Source organism: Mustela erminea, chromosome 19, assembly GCF_009829155.1.
Source record: "Mustela erminea isolate mMusErm1 chromosome 19, mMusErm1.Pri, whole genome shotgun sequence".
In the NCBI taxonomy this organism is placed as follows: Eukaryota; Metazoa; Chordata; class Mammalia; order Carnivora; family Mustelidae; genus Mustela; species Mustela erminea.
Window position 1 is genome coordinate 12,944,405 of NC_045632.1, and position 20,411 is coordinate 12,964,815.

Below are 20,411 nucleotides of genomic sequence, written 5' to 3' on the forward strand. Positions count from 1 at the left end.
AATAAATTTGAAAACATTCAGAGGGAACATTTAAAGTGTTGTTATGCTCTCTACATTCTTGATATTATCACCCATATTTTACTGAAGAATGAGTCTTAGCGTCTAATTTCTAAAGTTTTCCAGTGCATATAAATTAAGGTTTATTGAAATCTGTCACATTTCAGTTGCCTGTATTTGGTATTTTTTTAATAACAAGAATGTTAGTAGCACTCATGTTTGGGGAAGATAATAGCTGTCTGTTGTCTCCCTGCCTCAGATCCAGGGCTGGATCTCAGAGAACACATCTCACTAGCTGTAATCACAGTTGTCTACAGGCATCTGGCAGGGACTAAAATCATTTGTGTAAATTTGTCCTCATGTATTTAAATGAAAAATTTAAAGTAAGCACAAAGATGAAATAAGGAAAGGAAGTAGTAGGCAAAAGTCAGTAAGCAAAACAACAATTGAATCAATTGAATAAGAAAAAAGAAACTCGGGGTGCCTGGGTGGCTCAGTGGGTTAAAGCCTCTGCCTTCAGCTCTGGTCATGATCCCAGGGTCCTCGGATCGAGCCCCGCATAGGGCTCTCTGCTCAGTGGGGAGTCTGCTTCCCCCTCTCTGCCTGCTTGTGATCTCAGTCTGTCAAATAAAATCTTAAAAAAAAAAAAAAACTGGAAAAGGGCCAGGAATCATTTTGAAGATATATCAAGAATATATATGTATATATATTTTTAGGATTTTATTTATTCATTTTTCAGAGGGAGAGAGAGCACAAGCAGGGGGAGCAGCAGGCAGGCGGAACAGGCTACCCACTGAGCAAGGAGCCTGATGGGAGACTTGATCCCATGGAGCCTGGGATCATGACCCAAGCTGCAGGGCACTTAACTGCCTGAACCACCCAGGCGTCCCCAAGAGTACATTAACATATAAATTAGGTAAGGTTCATTGACATATAGGATGTAACCAGTTTTGTTTATATCTGAGAAACCACAGTAGATGTTGTTTGTTTGTTTGTTTTAAGATTTTATTTATTTATTTGAAAGATCACAAGCAGGCAGAGAGACAGACAGAGGGAGAGGAAGGGAAGCAGGCTCCCTGCTGAGCAGAGAGCCCGATGTGGGGCTCGATCCCAGGACCCTGAGATCATGACCTGAGCCGAAGGCAGAGGCTTTAACCCACTGAGCCACCCAGGCGCCCCAGCTTTAGTCAGTCTTGAGGGACCAAACCTAGTGAGTCTTTCTGGATCTGAAGGCAACATATTCTCCATTTACAAATACTACTAAGGTTTATTATACATTCACCCAAAAATTAGCCTACTAGTGGGATCTTTACAACAGAAAGCCCTATATTCAGTTCAGATGGCCCTACAACAGGCCCATCTTTTAGTTGCCTACTGGCAACGTGGTAGAAGTTCTGTGCTCACCTGTGTTTCTTAGAGTGTTTGGACCACTCGTGCTGACAGTTGGTTACCTGTAAGCCTTTCCGGTGCAGAAAGCTGCCTGTTTTGACCACATTACATGCCCTTTTAGGAACAACTGCTGGTTGCATGCTGAGCCCTTTTGGAAATGGAAGCTGTCCCAGGACCTGAACCCTGTGACACTCGGCATTACCCATTATTTCCTTGGTCATGAAGGCAACATCTGATAAACTCAGCATGACCATCAAGGCTTTGATAGGGGATGGAAACAAACCAGGACCTGCTGGTGGATCCCACCTGAAAGAAGAGGGCTTTACCTGTCCTCAGTCTCTAGCCAGATCCCACAGTAATGAAGGAGGGCACCCTTCTCCTGGACCTTTGATTACCCGGGGATAGCTTTAGGATAACTAATTGAACAACAAAGGGAATCACATGCTTTATTGCTGATAATGCCACCAGTACATGTGTGATGGAATTCTCTGAAGAGCTGCTGCTTTTCTTCCTTTAAACAGGACATCCCCAAAAATGGACCCAAGAGTCAATACAAGTGGCCTAACTCCAGGCAGTCACTTAGCACTGGGAAATGCCCTGGCCAACAGATGACCCCAAGGACACTTTACAGGCTCCTGTGTCATTGCCACTTCTAGTTCTTTGGTGCAACCAACGGCAATAATAAAACCTCATTCAAAACTTACTCCTCTGGGGTTAAGAACTTTACCCCAAAGGTACTAATTAAGATCACCTGTGTCTTTGCCCATGCCAAATTTCATGCTGTTAGGGCCTCATTTAATTCCAAAGCTGATAGATTGGGACAACTTTCAAATCCTTGGTTGAAAACTGTCAGACGACCCCATAAATCTTTCTTTGCAAAGCCCATTAGACCATGAAATATCAGTCACAGAGGAACTTCAAACCTTGAAATTTGGGCTAAACTCAGAGGGCTTCCCCCACTCTCCTGTCATGGCCTACATGTGACACGTCAATGCACTCTATCTGGGAACACTGTCATTGGCAATACAATGGAGGGGTGCCATCCCAGAGGGATCCCCTATAGTCACCAGCAAATCAATTTTATCAGGTATCTGCCTGCCTCTGCCAATACCACTTATTATTATGAATTGACACTACTGAATACCTACTCATACACCTTATTCATCCACCCTACTACACATGCCACTGATGAAGCTACCATACAAAGCTTTACAAAAACACTCATGCCCTTTAGAGTTCCAGACATTACCAACATTGAATGAAGAAGCTCTCACTTTAGAACAAGGCATTCAACAGATGTTTCACCTTCCCTATCTGTCCCAGACTGCTGGTCTTATAGAATGCCTCAACACTTAAATCTTTTGGAAATTATAGACAACAAGTGATCTTATAAATGGGTCTGCCTCCTACCACTGGACCTCATTATAGTAAATCCCCAGGCCTTGGGTCCCTCTACTCAATATCAAAATGCACTGAAATCAGTTGCCTTCACCTCCTTTCTCCAGTGACACCTCACATATCAGCATCTACAAGGATCACATTGATTAGGCATTCTTCCCTCTTCCTCTTCCTCTTTTATCTGTCTTTTTTGGACTTCCCCCAGTCCTGAGCAGGATGGAAGCCAGGTCAAGGCTTGAGTTACTGTGGGATATGATCATCTCTCTATGGAGTGTCCCTTTGGCTATCTGCCAGAGTTATTTGGCACCCTGATAGGTGTTGATTTGCGTAGCCTATACCACACGCTTTGCCAAATATTCCTGGCTATAAAACATACTTAATTTCAAATGCCTATAAAAATCTCACTTAGGGGGTGCCTGAGTGGCTCAGTGGGTTAAAGCCTCTGCCTTTGGCTCAGGTCATGATTCCAGGGTCGTGGGATCGAGCCCTGCATTGGACTCTGCTCAGCAGGGAGCCTGCTTCCTTCCTCTCTCTCTGGCTCTCTGCCTACTTGCGATCTCTGTCTGTCAAACAAATAAATCTTTTTTTTTTTTAAATCTCACTTAGGAAGTAGGGATCATGTGTCCAGAACTCATACCCACAGCAGTGTGAATACCAGAGAAGCCAAGAAAGACTAAAACCAGACTTATCTAGTAAGATACTCCACTAAGGAATGCAGGTTCCCTCCAACTACATAGACCTGAAGTGGGAGTATTACCCAGTCCACACAAAGCCCATGTGGTCAGTGCGCCCTTGGTGCCTCTGGTTATTGCACTCCCACAAGACAAATATGTCACCCAGCCTTCCGGCTTCTCATAGCTTGGCTATACTTACTTTGTGTAGATAATAACATGGGCCTGGAACACTGCAGGCCTTGAGCAGACCCCATCTGGCAATGCAACAGCCATCTAGCTGTATTTTGGCACACTGACACCAATGCCCTTGTAAACCCCACTGCCACAGCCAACCACTGGTTAGTGCCATAATTTTGTTCCCATCTCACTGGCAAAATTTTGTGCAGTTGGACATGCCATAAGTTTCCCTTAAACTGCCCGACCATGTTGAAGCCTATTCAGATGATCTTAAACTTTGCTCATAGCAAACCCACACCCAATTGATCTATTTGGATGGATACATTTCTAAACTTTGATTGTTCTCCTGGCCTTCCCTTCAAAAAACAACTCCTAGCTAGTCAGGATGGTCACTGTAATGTCATGACCAAAATGCTTACTGACACATAGAAATTTTTGGTTGCTCATGTCAAATGCTAATGATGAGGGAGCAGGAGGCTGAGGACAAAGCAAAAGCTGGCACCTTGCACCCCCTCTTCACCCGCTCCCCTCCATATGTGTAGCATTCCTCAGGCACCCCTGACTGCCATAAAACGACAAATAGTTAACTTGCAGGGATCGCAATCCTGCAGAACAGGAATCTCCCTTGCTCTACAAGATGTCCTAGAGACCTAAACAGGGAGGTTACCTTATCAATAGCACAAATTTCCAGAGGCAAATAACTCTTGGTTCCTGACACCCTAATGTCCCCCTCCCACCATAAACTGGAGGAGACTGGGGTAGAAGGGAATGTAAATGATAGCCGGATCATAATGCCCCACCAAGAATCTCCCAATTATCTTGATGTTAATGCCTGACCTAAGGACGACATTGATCAAGCCATAAGGGCAAAGACTCCCCCTGGCACCTTGTAGGCCCTCCCTAGCATGTGAGAACTCTGTCAAAATCTCCCATCCCTTCACCACCTCCCCCCCAACCGCGGGGTATATAACATGCCTACCCTCACAACCCGGGGCAGCAGCTCTTCCTGCCCACGGGTCCTGTCCCCGTGCTTTAATAAACCACCATTTTGCACCAACGACGTCTTAAGAATTCTTTCTTTAGTCATCGGCTCCGAACCTCCTCACCCCACCGAACCTGACTTAGGTTCTGGGACTTCATCACTAAGACCAAGATTTGAGCCCCCAAGGACTATTTTTATGAAGACCCCTCATTTCCGCAGGCATATTTTGCTCCACCTCAGACTTCTCTTCATTTGATTTGCACCATCTCCATTTGGGGGATAAATACAAACTTTGACCTTCTGCCAAAAAAAGTTCTGTATCTTGATTGTGGAGGTAGTTAATGAATCGACACCAATGATGAAAGTGCACAGAACTACACGCACACACACACACACACACACAAGCACGTGTAAAATGGTAACTGTGAAAAAGGTCTGAAGACTGAACCAATGTTAAATTCCCAGTTTTGATATGAAGATTATGTCAGATGTTACCATAGGGGAAACTAAGTGAAAGGTATTCTGCACTATATTTGCAACTCCCTGTGAATCTATAATTATTCTGAAATAAGACATTTTTAAAAATATGATGTGTCTGTCTTGCTAAATCTTTCCCACAGCTTCCTAGAACGGTCAGACTAAATCCAAGTTTCTCATCATAGCCTATGAAAACATATTCGTCAGCCCCTTCCCTTCATCCTCCTACCATCACTCTCCTCTTCCAGCCTACTGACCTTCACTTGATTCCAAACATGCCAAGTTCTCACTAGCTTCGGAGTCTTGGCGCCTGCTTTTCTCTTTGCTGAGAATCTTTCCTCACCTTTGCACTGGGATAGGGTCTTCACTGAGCTGTATAATATCATCTGTTATTTAATGTCTGCCTCACTTTCTGTGCTGTACAGTTTTATGTCCATTTTCCCACTTTTACAGACATGAACCCTGAAGCCTGGGAAGAGTAGACGTGACCAAGGTCAGCCAGTTGGTAATGGTCACAATTTAGATGATTTAGAATCCGTCTGTCCCCACAGTCAAACACTTAGCTCCTCGCCCCCTCCTGCCCCTTTTCACACATGAACTGGAATTAGATAAGAAGATAAAGAGCCAAGCAATCCAGTTCTAAGCTTCGCCTTCAGTTATGTTATGAAGATAATAACATCTTGAAGTTATGTTTACTTAAAGAAATAATGAAATAAAATATAAATGGAAATGCAAAAGACCTATAAGAGTCAAAACATTTTCTTTAAAATAGAACAGATTTGGAACTTAAAGATCTGATTTCAAAACCCATCAATATCAAAAGCATTATAATTCATATGGATGTGTGCATCATCTTTATCAACAACTGCCTGACAGAGATCTAAAGCTCTCCCACTGAGCTGTTAATGACTAACAAAAAAACAATATGAAGCATGGAATGTGACCCTGGGTGCCCAGTTCTGATGGGTCAGCCTGAGGTGAAGGAATCAGAAATTTGTTCCTTTCCTCTGAGCTTTACTAATTGGGGAAAGATTGAGGGCCACTGGGAGAAGGAAGAGAGCTTTTCAATTCACACCGTGGTCTCCTTCACCGAAATATCAATCTCCTTTTCCCTGTCCTGTCCCAGACCCTGCCCCATCTGCTTCCCTTTAAATGAGCTACACCATTTCCCAGTGAGGAAATTCTGGCCTCTATTTACCACTCTTACCAACCATTATACATATGCACTTAGGTCACGTTGTCATGGTGCCCACAACAAGGATCACATGCGTATCCTTCTTCTTGGCCCAAGTCACCCATAGTGTGCGTCTCCTGCCTCATCCCTGAACTACTGCTGCCGCGTCTCATGTGCCTCAGAGTCCAGCAACTTCCGGATCTCGTGTCCATGCCCGATTCAAGCCACTGAATCTCCTACCATGTGTCTTCTGCTGGGTCATCACATACTTTCCCCCTCATTTTGGTAATACTTACATCCAGATCTTGGTAACTGTACTTTCATTTTCTTTACGTATTCCACAGTGATGTTTAGTACCATTGTGTGTTAGTCACTTTCACAAGCATAAACCAGAAGAATACCCATTCCCATAGGCCGAATCACGACCTTAGCTCTTTTATGCTTTCTGTTTCATCCTTTGCCTTTCAGATCTCATCTTCATTCTGATCGTCTGACTCACTAATTAATTCTGTAAATATCTCATTCTATTTATTCTACACAGTCCTGTCTCTTTTTTTTAAGATTTTATTTATTTATTTGACAGAGAGAGAGATCACCAGCAGTCAGAGAGGCAGGCAGAGAGAGTGGGGGAAGCAGGCTCCCTGCTGAACAGAGAGTCTGATGTGGGGCTCAATCCCAAGACCCTGAGATGACCCAAGCCAAAGGCAGCAGCTTAATCCACTGAGCCACCCAGGCAACTCCCAGTCCTATCTTTATAAACGTTTTCCATGACCAATATTTTCCTAATTCTTTTTGGCATATCTTCTTCCTATGGCTTCTGTCTTTCTTCATCTCCTTGATTATTTTTTAAAAGATTTATCAATTTATTTTAGCTAATTCTTTTTGGCATATCTTCTTCCTATGGCTTCTGTCTTTCTTCATCTCCTTGATTATTTTTAAAAAGATTTATCAATTTATTTTAGAGAGAGAGAGCAAGCGGGGAAAGGGGCAGAAGGAGAGAGAGAATCCCGAAGAAGACCCCTTTGAGCGTAGAGCACGATGCAGGGCTCCATCTCACAACCCTGAGGTCATGACTCAAGCAGAAACCAAGAGTTGCTAACAACTGAGCCGCCCATGCGGCCCTCCTGGATACTCTATTTGCTTATTTGCATTTATTTGTACTCTTCCATCTCTGTTTTCCAGATGTCATATATTGTTTATTATGATTTTTTGTGATTTTTCCATATCTAATTACTTTCACTGGATGTATGAGATGCTCTGTCTCACGTGCGTACGGAGGAAAGACCAAAATCAGGCTATGTGCTCTGGCAGATGCAGTGAATGTGGAACAAGGGCAGGGGGTCAGGGAAGGGAGTCCCGCTCCCTCTATACTAGGCAACCAGGTCATCGGTTTTCAGCTTAACTTGGCCAGGGTACAGGTATCACCTGAACTGTCACCTAAAAGGTCTGTGCGAGGAGAGAGAACGGCACAACAGCCCAGGGGTTGCTGATAGCCTGACTGACCACTCCTCCAATCCTCTTGACCTGATATTGCTGCCTATTCCAGCACCACAGACAGGAGGTGGTACATGAAGGTATTGGCTGTCCGGCCCTGTAGGTGGTAAATGAAATGGCTTTCTTCAGCTTGTCCTCAGCTCTGGGCTCTCATCCAACAGGTCCGCGATGGCCTGCATTTCCCTATATTTTGGAACAGGACTCCGGAATTTGCTCTCATCGGTGATTTCCTCTAACTTCTAATTTCTCTATCTTGATTTTGGGATGTAGGCAGCAGCCCTTGAAAGAGCACTACCTCTCCTGGATCCCGGAGCCATCTTGACATCTCCGCTCTATACTTCCTTTTGTGGTTCATCTGACACTGACCTCTCTATGGCCACCATGGCTGTTTAGGGCAGAGACTCTCATATCTGTATTATTTATTTCAAACAGACACATAAGTAATGAGAACTTGCAAGTGCCCGGCTCTATATAAACCACTCCGGATAGAGTATAGAAAAAATCTTCTATCTGTGAGTTGGTTAAATTCTATGGGGAGTGACAGATGATAAACAAGACAAGTAAGAAGAATATAGTTTGTCTGATGAAGGTCATTGCTGTGGAGAAAAATAAAGCAAAGAGGGTGACCAAAGACTGCCTGATGGGAGTGGGGTCCCAAGATGGGAGGAAACATGTCCGTTGCAGACCTGGACAGAAGTTGAGGAGCAAAGGGAGGGGGAAATAAAGACTGAAGGCGAGAGTGAGGCTGCCAGCGAGAAGTGTGGGAGCCTGTGAGGCTGTGGCAGGGGGGGCCGCTGAGGCAGACAGGCCACTGAAGCCAGATCAACAGGATCTCTGGGCTGCTGTCAGGAAGCTGGTTTCGCACTGTGTCTGTGACTCTTAGAGCGGTCCAGGGGCCCTGCCATTCTGCACACTTGCTCCTGTCTTTGGTGAACAAAGTACCTAAGCAGAGAGCAAGTATATAAACTCAGGACAAGTTACAGACGTTTTATGTCTGTTGAATCTGGTGACATAAAAGCCCTTACAATTTGTATGCCTTTGTTTTCTCTTTGGCTTTGCATTTCTGCTAACTCATTTTTATTGCATTTTTGTGAAACCGTGAGTCTGCAACATTTTAGGGTGTGGGGAGGTCCTTTGCCAAGGGCAGTTTGCACTGTGGCAGAGTGACTCTGGAAGCCATCAGGGAGTTCTGCAGGGGAAGGACGTGGTCAGATGGTTTATACAGGGTCCTTGTGACAGCTACTTTGAGGACAGAAAACTGGCAGGAGGACAAGAGCAGACCCCACCAATGAGGTGTGGTGGGGGCTGCACAGTATGAGGTGGGGTGGTTTCACTGTGGATATGTGGATATGGCTTGAAAGTAAAGGATAGACATGATGTTTGGATTGCCCCATAGCTCCCTTCCCTTACTGTGCCTTCTGCTTCCCCAACTCTCCCTCATCTTGTACTGGTGGTCATTCCCACTACAAAGAGTCAGGAAACAGAAGTGCTGGCTTTCCAAAAATCTATTCCTGCCACCCACCCAGCCTCGTTTCAAACCAGGGATCTCTCCCCGTTGTAACTCCTCCATCTCTGACAAATGAGTCTCAGACATCGTGCACTTTCTCAACATAAAATAAGAATCTGTCTCTCCCTTTCCATTGAAATGACCTTAGTCTCAGCCCTTGTGGTCTTTTTTCTGGACTAGGAGCACCTCCTGGAGGTGCAAGTCCCCTTCTCACCAGCCTGGGATCGACACAGGAAGAAAGAACAGTAGCCTTGTTCTCTGCCAAACTTGTCATCCACAAATCTCGAAAAATTAGAAAGTATTAGCAAGTTTCTGTGAGACTCACCTAAGACAAAACTTGGCCACAATTTATGTGAGACTAGTGTTAATCTTTCTATTTCCATTCTGTGGCGGTGTTGTTGCATTTCACTGCAGAAATAGTGTGTTCCGAGGTACCTGGGTGACTCAGTCAGTTAAGTGTCTGCCTTCACATCCAGTCATTACCCCAGGATCCTGGGATCAAGTCACACATCACGCTCCTTGCTCTGCAGGGAGTCTGCTTCTCTCTCTACTTCTCCCCCTGGCTTGTGCTTTCCTTCTCTCTCTCTCTCTCTCTCTCTCTCTCTCTCTTGCTCTCTCTCTCAAATAAATTTTATTTTTTAAAAGATTTTATTTATTTATTTGTCATGGAGAGAGCACAATCAGGGAGAACAGCAGGCAGAGCAGTTAGAGGGAAAAGTAGGCTCCCCACTGAGCAGGGAGCCTGATGTGGGACTTAATTCCAGGACCCTGGGATCCTGACCCAAGCTGAAGGCAGATGCTTAACCGACTGAGCCACCCAGGAACCCCCATAAGAGACTCTCAGTCATAGGAAACATACTGAGGGATGTTGGGGGTGGGGTGGCGGAGGGCACGTGATGTAATGAGCTATGGGTATTATATAAGATTGATGAATCACTGACCTCTCTCTCTGAAAATAATAATACATTATATGTTAATTATTGAATTTAAATAAAAAATCAAAAATTTTTAAAAAGAGAGTGTGTTTGTGGTCAGTTGTCCCTGCAGGAGGGATATTTTGGGGTTTTTAAAGATTATTTATTTATGTATTTATATGAGAGAGAAAGCAGGAGCAGAGGGAGGAGCAGTGGGACAAGCAGACTCCCCACGGAGCATGGGGGTCTGAGCTCTGGCTAGGGCGGGGCCCAGGCTAGAGGCAGGCAGGGGCTCCATCCCAGGACCCTGAGATCATGACCGGAGCCAAAGCTACACACTTAACCAACTGAGGCCCCCAGGGGCCCTTCCAGGTTGTTCTGTGATAACGTATTGGAGAGGTGGAGCTGGAGTCAGATGAAGATTCCATCAGGGATTTCATCAGTGAGCCTTTTTATCCAATCACATCTGTGAGTGCATCCTTGAGCCCACACCCTATAAAAGGGAGGAGCCTTAGGAAGACCGGTCCGATGAATCCAGCACGGAGAGTGAGTCACGAAGCTGCTCGCTTTCAGCCCAGGATTGCCCAGTTTGAAGTTCAGTCTTCTTGAGGTGAGTTTGCAGGATGAAAGTAAGATTTCTGATTTTGTGTGTGTGAGGCACAGCTCTGGGAGGAAAATTCCTAGGTGCAAAGTTATAGGGGTCCCTCACGTGTGGGGGATGATCTATTGTGTCAACTTCTCTATAAAACCTGGCCTGATTGCAGGGGACCTCTCCTTGTGAAAGTCTTCTTGTATGACTCTGTTATCGTGTGGATTTTATGTTTCTAGTAATTCATTTTTTAAAAGATTTTATTTACTTATTTGACAGACAGAGATCACAAGTAGGCAGAGAGGCAGGCAGAGAGGAGGAAGCAGGCTCCCTGCTGAGCAGAGAACCCGATGCGGGAGATCTCAGGATCAGGACCTGAGCGGAAGGCAGAGGCTTTAACCCACTGAGCCACCCAGGTGCCCCTCTAGTAAATTCATTTTTTTTTAATGAAGCTCTTTCTTTTCTTTTTTTTTTTAATATTTTATTTATTTATTTGACACTGAGAGAGAGATCACAAGTAGGCAGAGAGGCAGGCAGAGAGAGAGGAGGAAGCAGGCTCCCTGCTGAGCAGAGAGCCCAATGCGGTACTCGATCCCAGGACCCCAAGATCATGAACTGAGCCAAAGGAAGAGGCTTAACCCATTGAGCCACCCGTGTGCCCCTCTAGTAATTAATTTTTATTACAACTTGTGGACATGTTGGCCAACAGCAGATTGGGACGAGTGGGTAGGAGCTAAAATTTAAAAGTGAGGTGTCAGCAGACTTTACTGAGTGCTTATCATGCACCAGCAAATACTCCAATAGGGCTTCATATGTATTAACTCTTTTCTCTCCCATCCCAACTCTGGGTGCTGGGTGTCATCAGAGATCAGAGCCCCCATGACATAGACAAGGACTGATGGGTAATGTGCCTATAGTCACAAAGCTCATGAATGCCAGACTCCAGATTAAGAACCCTGCCAGCCTGGGCTTTGTTTTGAGATAAATTTTGATGTATAACATTATGTTAGTTAGAGGAGTACAACATTTTATTCAATATTTGTATATATTGCAAAATGATCACCACAGTAAGTCTGGTTAATGTCTGTCATCTTACATAGTTTCAATTTTTTTTCTTGTGATGAGAACTTCCTTTTTTAAAGATTTTATTTATGTGAGAGAAAGAGTGTGAGGAAGAGAGAGAGGATTAATGGGGGAGGGACAGAAGGAGAAGTAGACTTCCCACTGAGCAGGGAGTCCTGTGATCACCCAGGACCCTGGGTTTACAACCTGAGCCGAAAGCAGACGCTTAAGGGACTGAGCCATCCAGGGTCTCTGTCATGAGACTTTATTTTTTTAAGATTTTGTTTTCTTTGACAGGCAGAGATCACAAGTAGGCAGAGAGGCAGGCAGAGAGGGCGGGGGGAAGCAGGCTCCCTGCTGAGCAGAGAGCCCGATGCGGGAGATCTCAGGATCAGGACCTGAGCGGAAGGCAGAGGCTTTAACCCACTGAGCCACCCAGGCGCCCCTGTCATGAGACTTTTTTAAAAGATTTTATTTGACAGAGAAAGAGCACAAGTAGGCAGAGGAGCAGGGAGAGGGAGAAGCAGACTCCCTGATGAGTAGGAAGCTTGATTTGGGGCTTGATCCCAGGACCCTGGGATCATGACCTGAGGCAAAGACACTTAACTGACTGAGCCACGCAGGCACCCCTGATGAGAACTTTATCATGACAGTCAGGTTTTAATTCCATGGTCTTAGCTCTAATAATGCTCTACACCTATGTCTGTATAGGATTAAGTGATGTCTACAAATGTAAGGGAATCCAGAAAGAGAACCTGGGGGAAAGGGCAGATGAAGAAGAGGACGTGGATTCTACAGAAGAAAGGAGAGAAAGGGAGGGAGGCTGATGTATGTGGATATAAAGAACCAGCCACAACACCTAAGGTGGGGCTGGAGGGGTGAGATGGCCCTGGCAAGACCAAGAAGGTCTTGGTATGTTTCTTGAGGGCAAGAAGGAGGAATAGAGGGAATAAAATGGAGTGTGACCTGACCAGTTGAGGATTTTAGAAAGGTTGATTTGAAGCCTTGTGATAAATGAATTAGGAAAAGCCAAGAATGTGTTCAACTTTCTCCTATTGGATTTTTCCAGAATCTGCTGCCTCATTAACTGATGGGATCAGGGTGGCTGGCTAGTCTGATCAGAGCTTGACACAAATCATGAAATGACATCGACTAACAAATTAATTAGGTCTTTGTGTTCCCACATTTTAATCCTGCCACTCATATTTTTCTGATTTTTGTGGCATGAAATTTGCTTTTTGTGATAAAGATTTTATTTATTTGTTTGAGAGAGTGCAAGTGAGAGCAGCCAGGACAGGAGTAGTGGGAAGGAGCAGAGACAGAGGGAGGAGCAGACTCCCTTCTGAGCTGGGTTCAATCCCAGACACTCGGATCGTGACCTAAGCCAAAGGCAGATGCTTAACCAACTGAAAAACCCAGATGCCCCTGAAATTTGTTTAAAAAAAAATCTTTGGAATGTTAACTACATACAAAATGGGCGAGAGACACTAAAATAGAGCAATAATATAGACGTAGAATTAAATCTGTTATTCATTTGACATCCCAGTGGTGTGCCTGAAGTTTTCCTGGTAACAGTAATGTGCAGACAGAAGTCAATATTGAGCAATGCAAACTCAATTTGATCTCTACTGGATCCTACACTTGAGTGGAAGGGATTAGAAATGAATCAACGTAACACTGTAACTTTGAAAAAAGCAGTGAAGCAGGGACAAATGTTTTTCACGAGGAAGGATAGTTGTTAATAGGGAAAAAAACAGCAAAGAGAAAGTTTCCTAAGAAATGTATCACTGGGCACCAGGGTAGCTCAGTGGGTTAAGCCGATGCCTTCAGCTCAGGTCATGATCTCAGGGTCCTGAGATTGAGTCTCACATCGGGCTCTCTGCTCAGCAAGGAGCCTGCTTCCCTCTCTCTCTCTCTCTCTCTGCCTGCTTCTCTGCCTACTTTTGGTCTCTCTCTGTCAAATAAATAAATAAAATCTTAAAAAAAAAAAAAAGTGGGACGCCTGGGTGGCTCAGTTGGTTAGGCAACTGCCTTCTGCTCGGGTCATGCTCCTGGAGTTCCAACATTGGGCTCCCTGCTCTGTGAGGAGTCTGCTTCTCCTTCCAACCCCCCTTTCTCATACTCTTGTTCCCTCTCTCTCATTCTCTCTCTTTCAAATAAAAAAAAAAAAACTTTGAAAAAAAAATGTGTTGCTGGAGGGGCGCCTGGGTGGCTCACTGGGGGGGAGGGTGTTGAATCCAGGGATCCTGGGATTAAGCCTGGCATCAGGCTCTCTGCTGGGCGGGGAACCTGCTTCCCCTGCCTCTCTGCCTACTTGTGATCTCGCTGTCAAATAAATAAAATCTTTAAAAAAATAAAAAGAAAAAGGAAATGTATCACTGGACTGACACAGTGAGCATACCTGGGGGGCCGTGGGTGGGGTGGGTGTATCGTACAAATGTTTGTGTCTGAGGTAGGAGGGATTTTGACACAGGATGAGGTCATTTGTATGGATTCCCATCTGTCTCTTCTGTTTCATTCACTTTATTCTCAACTTTTTTCTAAGAGTTTCTTTTCTTACAATAACTGGCAGAACGTATTTGTACCAGATCATTGCCTTTATTCAATTGTATGTCCAATTATAATTTTAGACTCCATTTGCTGTTTAAAATTGACCATTTACTGCAGTGGAATGCTCATACAGAAAATGAAAAAGTGAAAGTAGATAGCTGGTGGATTTTTATAGAGAAACACTTCTGAATAACCGCCTCTAAGATCAAGAGGTGGATGTTGCCAGCTGAAACTGGAAGTCTGGCATCCCAGGAATCGTATTTAGTTCTGGGTTGGGGTCCTTCTATGGAGCCCTCCATATATGTACCTACGCCGGGATCTACTATTTTTCGCAAAAGTAACCAACATCCTAAATAATACTAATAATATCTATATGCTTTTGAAGTGGCATAAGTGGGAATAAACAAAATGTATATATTGGTTTCTGCATTATTTCATTCAACGTTTTGATTTATGGCTATTTCATGTTGTAGGAAACAGTTCATTCACTTTCAGTGCTATCAATGAATGATCATTCAATGATCAATGCTAGTCTTATGAATAATCATATAACTCTATGAGTTAATGATAACCTATTTCATTTAATGTTGGACACTTAGATTGTTTACGATTTGAGAATGTTATGAATTATAATGTTATAAACATTCAGATATGTCTATGATGTAGGTGAGTACATTTTTATGTTGAACAAATGCCCTGGAGTAACACTGACGGACGGTCACATCCTGAATACATAAACACAGACTTAGTCGATACCAGTCACAGCATTTCCACAGTGAGTACTCACCAGTAGTGACCAAGAGTTCTAGGTGTTCCAGTCCATGTCAACACTCAGTCTATTTGATTTTTGTCTTTCTGGCAGTATTTTATAGCATGCCATTGTAGTTTTGTTATAAGATATCTGCCTTTGACAAGTATTTTGACCATTTTCGTAGAAATCAATCTTCTGTTTCATTTATTTGAAAAAGTTTTTGCAAACTCATTCTGTGTTTTACCTATATATTGAAAACATCTTCCCTACTGTGCTGCATTTTTAAATGAATAAATGACTTCACTTGATGAACACTACCTCTCATTTTAATGTAGTCCAGTATGTCAATCTTTTCCTTGGGAAAAGAACTTCCTGCTGAGTTCTTTCTGTATTGTCTAAAAGACAGCTTTTTCTACTATAAGTTCTTAAATATATTCTTCCAGGTGGTCTTCTAGAAGCTCTATTTTACATTTCTCAGATTTTTAAAACCCATCTAGAACTAATTTTTGTAAATGAAGTAGGATGGGGGTCAGGATGAATTTCCCCCTTTATGAATATTCAGTTGACATAGCACCATTTATTGAAGACAAAAAATAAGCTTTCCTGTCAGCACATGCACTTCAGTGTCATGTTTTATAGAAAGCAAGTGACCATATAGATAACAATCTACATCAGGCTAACATTCTGCTCTGTTGCCTTATTTGTCTATCCTTGTGCCATGGTCACAGTGTTAATGAATATAGTCTCATAATCAGTTTTGTTTTGTGATTATGTAAATCCTCAAACATTATTATTCCTCAGAATTATCTTGGGTATTTTTTCTAATTTATTATTTATTTATTTATTTTGATTTATTTTTTATTATGTTCAGTTAGTCTTGACTATTCTTAGCCTATTTATGTCTACCTAATTTTAGAATCAGCTGTCAGTGTTCACACACACACAGACAAACCACTTGTTGGATTTCCAATGACATAGCATTGAATTTATACAGCAACTTGGGGATGATTGATGTTTTCCAGTTGGAATTGAGTCTTGCAATCCACAAACATAGCTACTCCTTATACATATAATATCTGTAATATTGTGTATTTCTTTAAAGGGCTTGCACATTTTCATTGAATTTTTCTTAGATGTTTTATGTTTAATGGCGATATATAGAGTTGAGTATTTTTTTTAACTTAATTTTCAGCTGCTAGTGTCATAATATAATCCAAATGATTTTGGCAAATTGGTCTTGTATCAGACATCTTGCAAAAATTCACCTTGCCTAATATTTGTAGAATGTTTGATACTTTCTTGGAAACAAAATCAGGACATGTATAAAATAATGATATTTAATATATTTTCTTGCCTTTTTTACTGACTAAAGAGTAGTCCAATGTTGCATAAAATTGGCAGTGGCCATCCATCTCTCAGTTTTAAAGGGAAAACATTTAAGGATGAGTTTGGGTATATTTCGTATACTTTATGACATCAAAAAAGTTCTCATTATCCCCAGTTTACTAATATCTTTTGGTAATGAACACCAACTTTCATTAAACACCTTTAATATATCCAAGGAGATGATTATATTGTGTTTTTCTAAACTCTATTCATGTGGTAATTGACTTTTAAATTTTAACCCAACTTTTCATTTTGAAAGTAAACCCATGTTGGGGCACCTGAGTGGCTCAGTAGGCTAAATGTTTGCCCTCCACTCAAGTCATGATCCCAGATCAAGCCCCGCATTGGGCTTCCTGCTCAGCGGGAGCCTTTCCTCTCCCCATACATGTGCTCTCTCTCTAATAAATAAATTGTTTAAAAAACTTTAAAAAAGAAGGTAAACCCCACTTGTTTTGTGATTTATTATTTTCTATATATGTCATTGGATTTGATTTGCAAATGTTTTGCTTTCCATTTCTACACCTACAATTTGTGAAGATCTTGACCTGTAGTGTACCTTTCTTTAATGTACTTATAAACTTTTATTATCAGGGAGTTGCTAAACTCATTAAAAGGAAAGTGTTCCCATTTTTTATGCTCTGGGAGCGTTTGTGTAAGATTAGCATTCTTTCTTACATGTCTAGTAGAATTTATGCATGAACTTATCTGAAACTGAATTTTTAAAATTATGCCTGTGCTGTAATTAGTTCTGTATCTCTTCTATTTCTAGCTTGCACTCGTTAGGTACTGATGAGCTAGTGCAACAGACTTCCAGAGAAACAAATCAGGAGGAACTGAATATCTGAAATTGAATCTCTCTGAGAATTCCTATTAAGAATGGCTTTAGACCTCAGAATCTCATTTCAGGGAGAACCATCTAGGAATGATCCTGGGTCAGAAAACCTAGAGCATAAACCCTGTCAAGGACAAGCCATTCAGGAGGAAGAGGAGATCTGGGAGTTCCCGAGGACTCAGCTCAGTTTATTACAAAACAATAATAACTTATGTGCAAGGCAGGAACTGCAAAATCTCTATAAGTTATTTCACTCATGGCTTCAGCCAGAAAAACACAGCAAGGATGAAATTATTTCTCATTTGGTCCTGGAACAGTTTATGATCAATGGCCACTGCAGTGACAGGGCCATGTTGAAAGAGAAATGGAATGCCAGTGGCAGAAACCTGGAGAAATTCATGGAAGATCTGACTGATGATGGCATGAAGCCACCTGGATTAGTGAGTAGAGGGTTTCAGCTCCTGCCCTGAGGGTCAGAGGTGTGTAAGGATTAAGTACAGCCTGTTGTAATTTCCCGGGAGTAGAGAAGGAAGAGTTATTGTAGACCCACTTACTAGTTCTCACCAAAGAGACCCTTTGCCATGCTAAGTAAGCAAAATGAGAGCAGATGTTTTATAGGCATCTGTTCAGTAGGACATAGAAGAGCCAACATATTAATTAATTTTAACCAGTGAGATGGTGGGAGGACTCACTAAGAAACTGACAGTAGAGCAGAAACCTCAAGAATGGGGAGAAATGCCTTACCACAAGCTGATTCTTCCCTAAGAAATCTTGAGTATTCATCTTTTCTCATTGAAAATGACACACTAGTTAGAAATTACCATGAATTTTAAGGCCAGCAGGGATAAGGGCAGAATAGTGGATGTGGCAGCATGCGGTAGTGGGATCTTGGGAAAGCCACATGAGGGAAGGTCAAAGTGACAAAGGCTTCTGTCACTCAACAGATCTATATACCATAGTGATGAGGTGTTGTTTTTTTGTTTTTTGTTTTTTTTTACAGGTCCACATCCACATGCAGGGACAAGAAGCCCTCTTTTCTGAGAATATACCCTTAAGAGAAGTCATTGTTTATTTCACGAAACAGTTGTCAGCAGGGACCTCAACAGAAGAGAACATGGGGACACCCTCCTGGACTCCCCAAGATACTTCCCTGGAAACAGGACAAGGTGAGTGGGGTAAGCCGAGGTACCAGAGGGATTCATGCAGCTCCTCCTTGGGCACGACTTCACCGAGTCACTTTATCCCCCACAGGAGAGAAAGCTAAAGAAAATGGCGACAACATTTATCCCATAAGTGACAGTATTACCAGTCAAAGCAGTCAAATACCTTCCCTTCTCATTATCCGGGAAGAGGACAGTGTTTCTTTGAAGAATCTGCTTAGCTCCAGAAGAGCAGCTCTAGGCACATCCGGGTCCCAGGAAGGGGCCCTGGAAGGACCCTTCTATCAAGATGTCCTTACAGAGGGGGGACCAGGGTTTCTTTCTCAGCTGGTCCAGGTCACCCCTGAGCCTGTTCCTACCCACCAGAGAACTGAGGGGAAATCCCCATGTAGGGGACAGCAAGGAGGATGCCGTGAAACACAAAAGTCATACAGATGTGAAAAGTGTCCTAGGTTCTTCAGGTATCTCTCTCAGCTACAAGCCCATCAGAGAAGACATAAGAACGAGAGGACATTTACTTGTGCTGAGTGTGACAAAGGCTTCTTCCAAGCGTCAGACCTACACGTGCATCAGAAGATTCATGCAGGAGAGAAGCCTTTCACGTGCAGCATGTGTGAAAAATCCTTCAGCCACAAAACCAACCTTCTGGCCCATGAGAGAATCCACACAGGAGAGAAGCCCTATGAGTGCTCCCTCTGCCACAGAAGCTACCGCCAGTCATCGACCTACCACCGCCACCTGAAGACTCACCAAAAGAGGGCCTCCAGAGGGCTTCCTTCCACACCAGGAGCTTCCTCAGGTGCAGCCCCAGTGGAATGACGTAGAAATACGAATGCAGATGCGTGTATTTCCATGGCACTTCCCTGTTTAGAACGTGTCATTTACTCATTATATTGTCCGTGTCTTCACTAAAACGTGAGGTGAGGGAGGAATTTCTCAGTTTGCTCACTAGAGTATCTCATGTGCCTAGAAAGGTGGCTTACAGATTTCAGGAAGCCAACAAAGAGTCTGCTGCATGAATGCACGAATGTGTAATGTTGGTGCTTATTCCTAAAACCCAGCAACGTTCTTCCATAGGACACCAAGAGCAGCTCCCAGTGGTGGAGCAGGAGGGAGGGATGCTTTCCCTCCTGCTCCCCTGTCCTCTGTCCTCACCCTTTGTCTTTACTGGGCCACATGAGCGTGAAAAGATAGAAAGCAGAGGCAGAAACCCAGAAATAGGTCTTATCCTGTAAAAGGGAACCTTTATATTTAAATGTTACATCTCTGCAATATACTGGAAACATTAACAGCTAAACTGGACCTGATATGATTCATGACCCCAAGTCTCAGAATGCTATTTTATTGACAAACACCATGAAAGTTCAAATGATTTCTGCTCATTTCTTCCAGAAATGGAAGGTATGGGGGAATGGGGAGCTTATTTGCAGAACTACTTTGAAAGGGAAGTTTGGAGGAAATGGAAAGATTCTGTGCACAGCTGGGGCAACAGCACTTGTGCTGGTTACTTGGAATGTATTTGTGAGTTGGTTTCTGCTAGGAAACTGGGCTCAATTACACTGACAAACTGGAAGGTACCATATGAAAATGGCTTGAATCACAGAAGGGGGTATTCTATGGGGTAAATTGTGACATTTCTCTCACTGCTTCCATAAGAGGACTATGGGGCTGCAGATAATGCTCCATTGTGTGGAGAGGAACATTTATTTGTTCTCTTTCCTGGTTTGTCTCCAGGGGTTTGCTACTGTGAATATTCTTGCACATACCTCTTGGTACAAGGGAAAGATTTTGTTTGGAAAGACCTCTGTGAGGCAGGTTGTGAAATAACAGAAAATATATATGTTGGTCTCTGTCCCTAGTTCCAGGCACAGAGCTCCTAAAGCCCTTGTAATTTCTTA

The 20,411-nt window shown here is 43.1% G+C and overlaps 1 protein-coding gene across 1 annotated transcript; it reads left to right on the plus strand.

The window, feature by feature from the left end:
- Window positions 1-17,397: 17,397 nt before the first annotated feature.
- On the plus strand, window positions 17,398-19,332 carry ZSCAN4 (zinc finger and SCAN domain containing 4). The gene is made up of 3 exons (XM_032326152.1): window positions 17,398-17,793; window positions 18,354-18,519; window positions 18,605-19,332. The coding sequence occupies exons 1-3, from the start codon at window positions 17,398-17,400 to the stop codon at window positions 19,330-19,332; spliced, it is 1,290 nt and encodes a 429-aa protein (XP_032182043.1).
- Window positions 19,333-20,411: the final 1,079 nt, after the last annotated feature.

Coding starts and splice junctions, on each gene's coding strand:
- ZSCAN4 (XM_032326152.1), top strand. CDS start 17,398: ATGGCTTTAGACCTCAGAATCTCATTTCAGGGAGAACCATCTAGGAAT. Junction 17,794..18,353: donor GCATGAAGCCACCTGGATTA/GTGAGTAGAGGG, acceptor TTTTTTTTACAG/GTCCACATCCACATGCAGGG. Junction 18,520..18,604: donor TTCCCTGGAAACAGGACAAG/GTGAGTGGGGTA, acceptor TATCCCCCACAG/GAGAGAAAGCTAAAGAAAAT.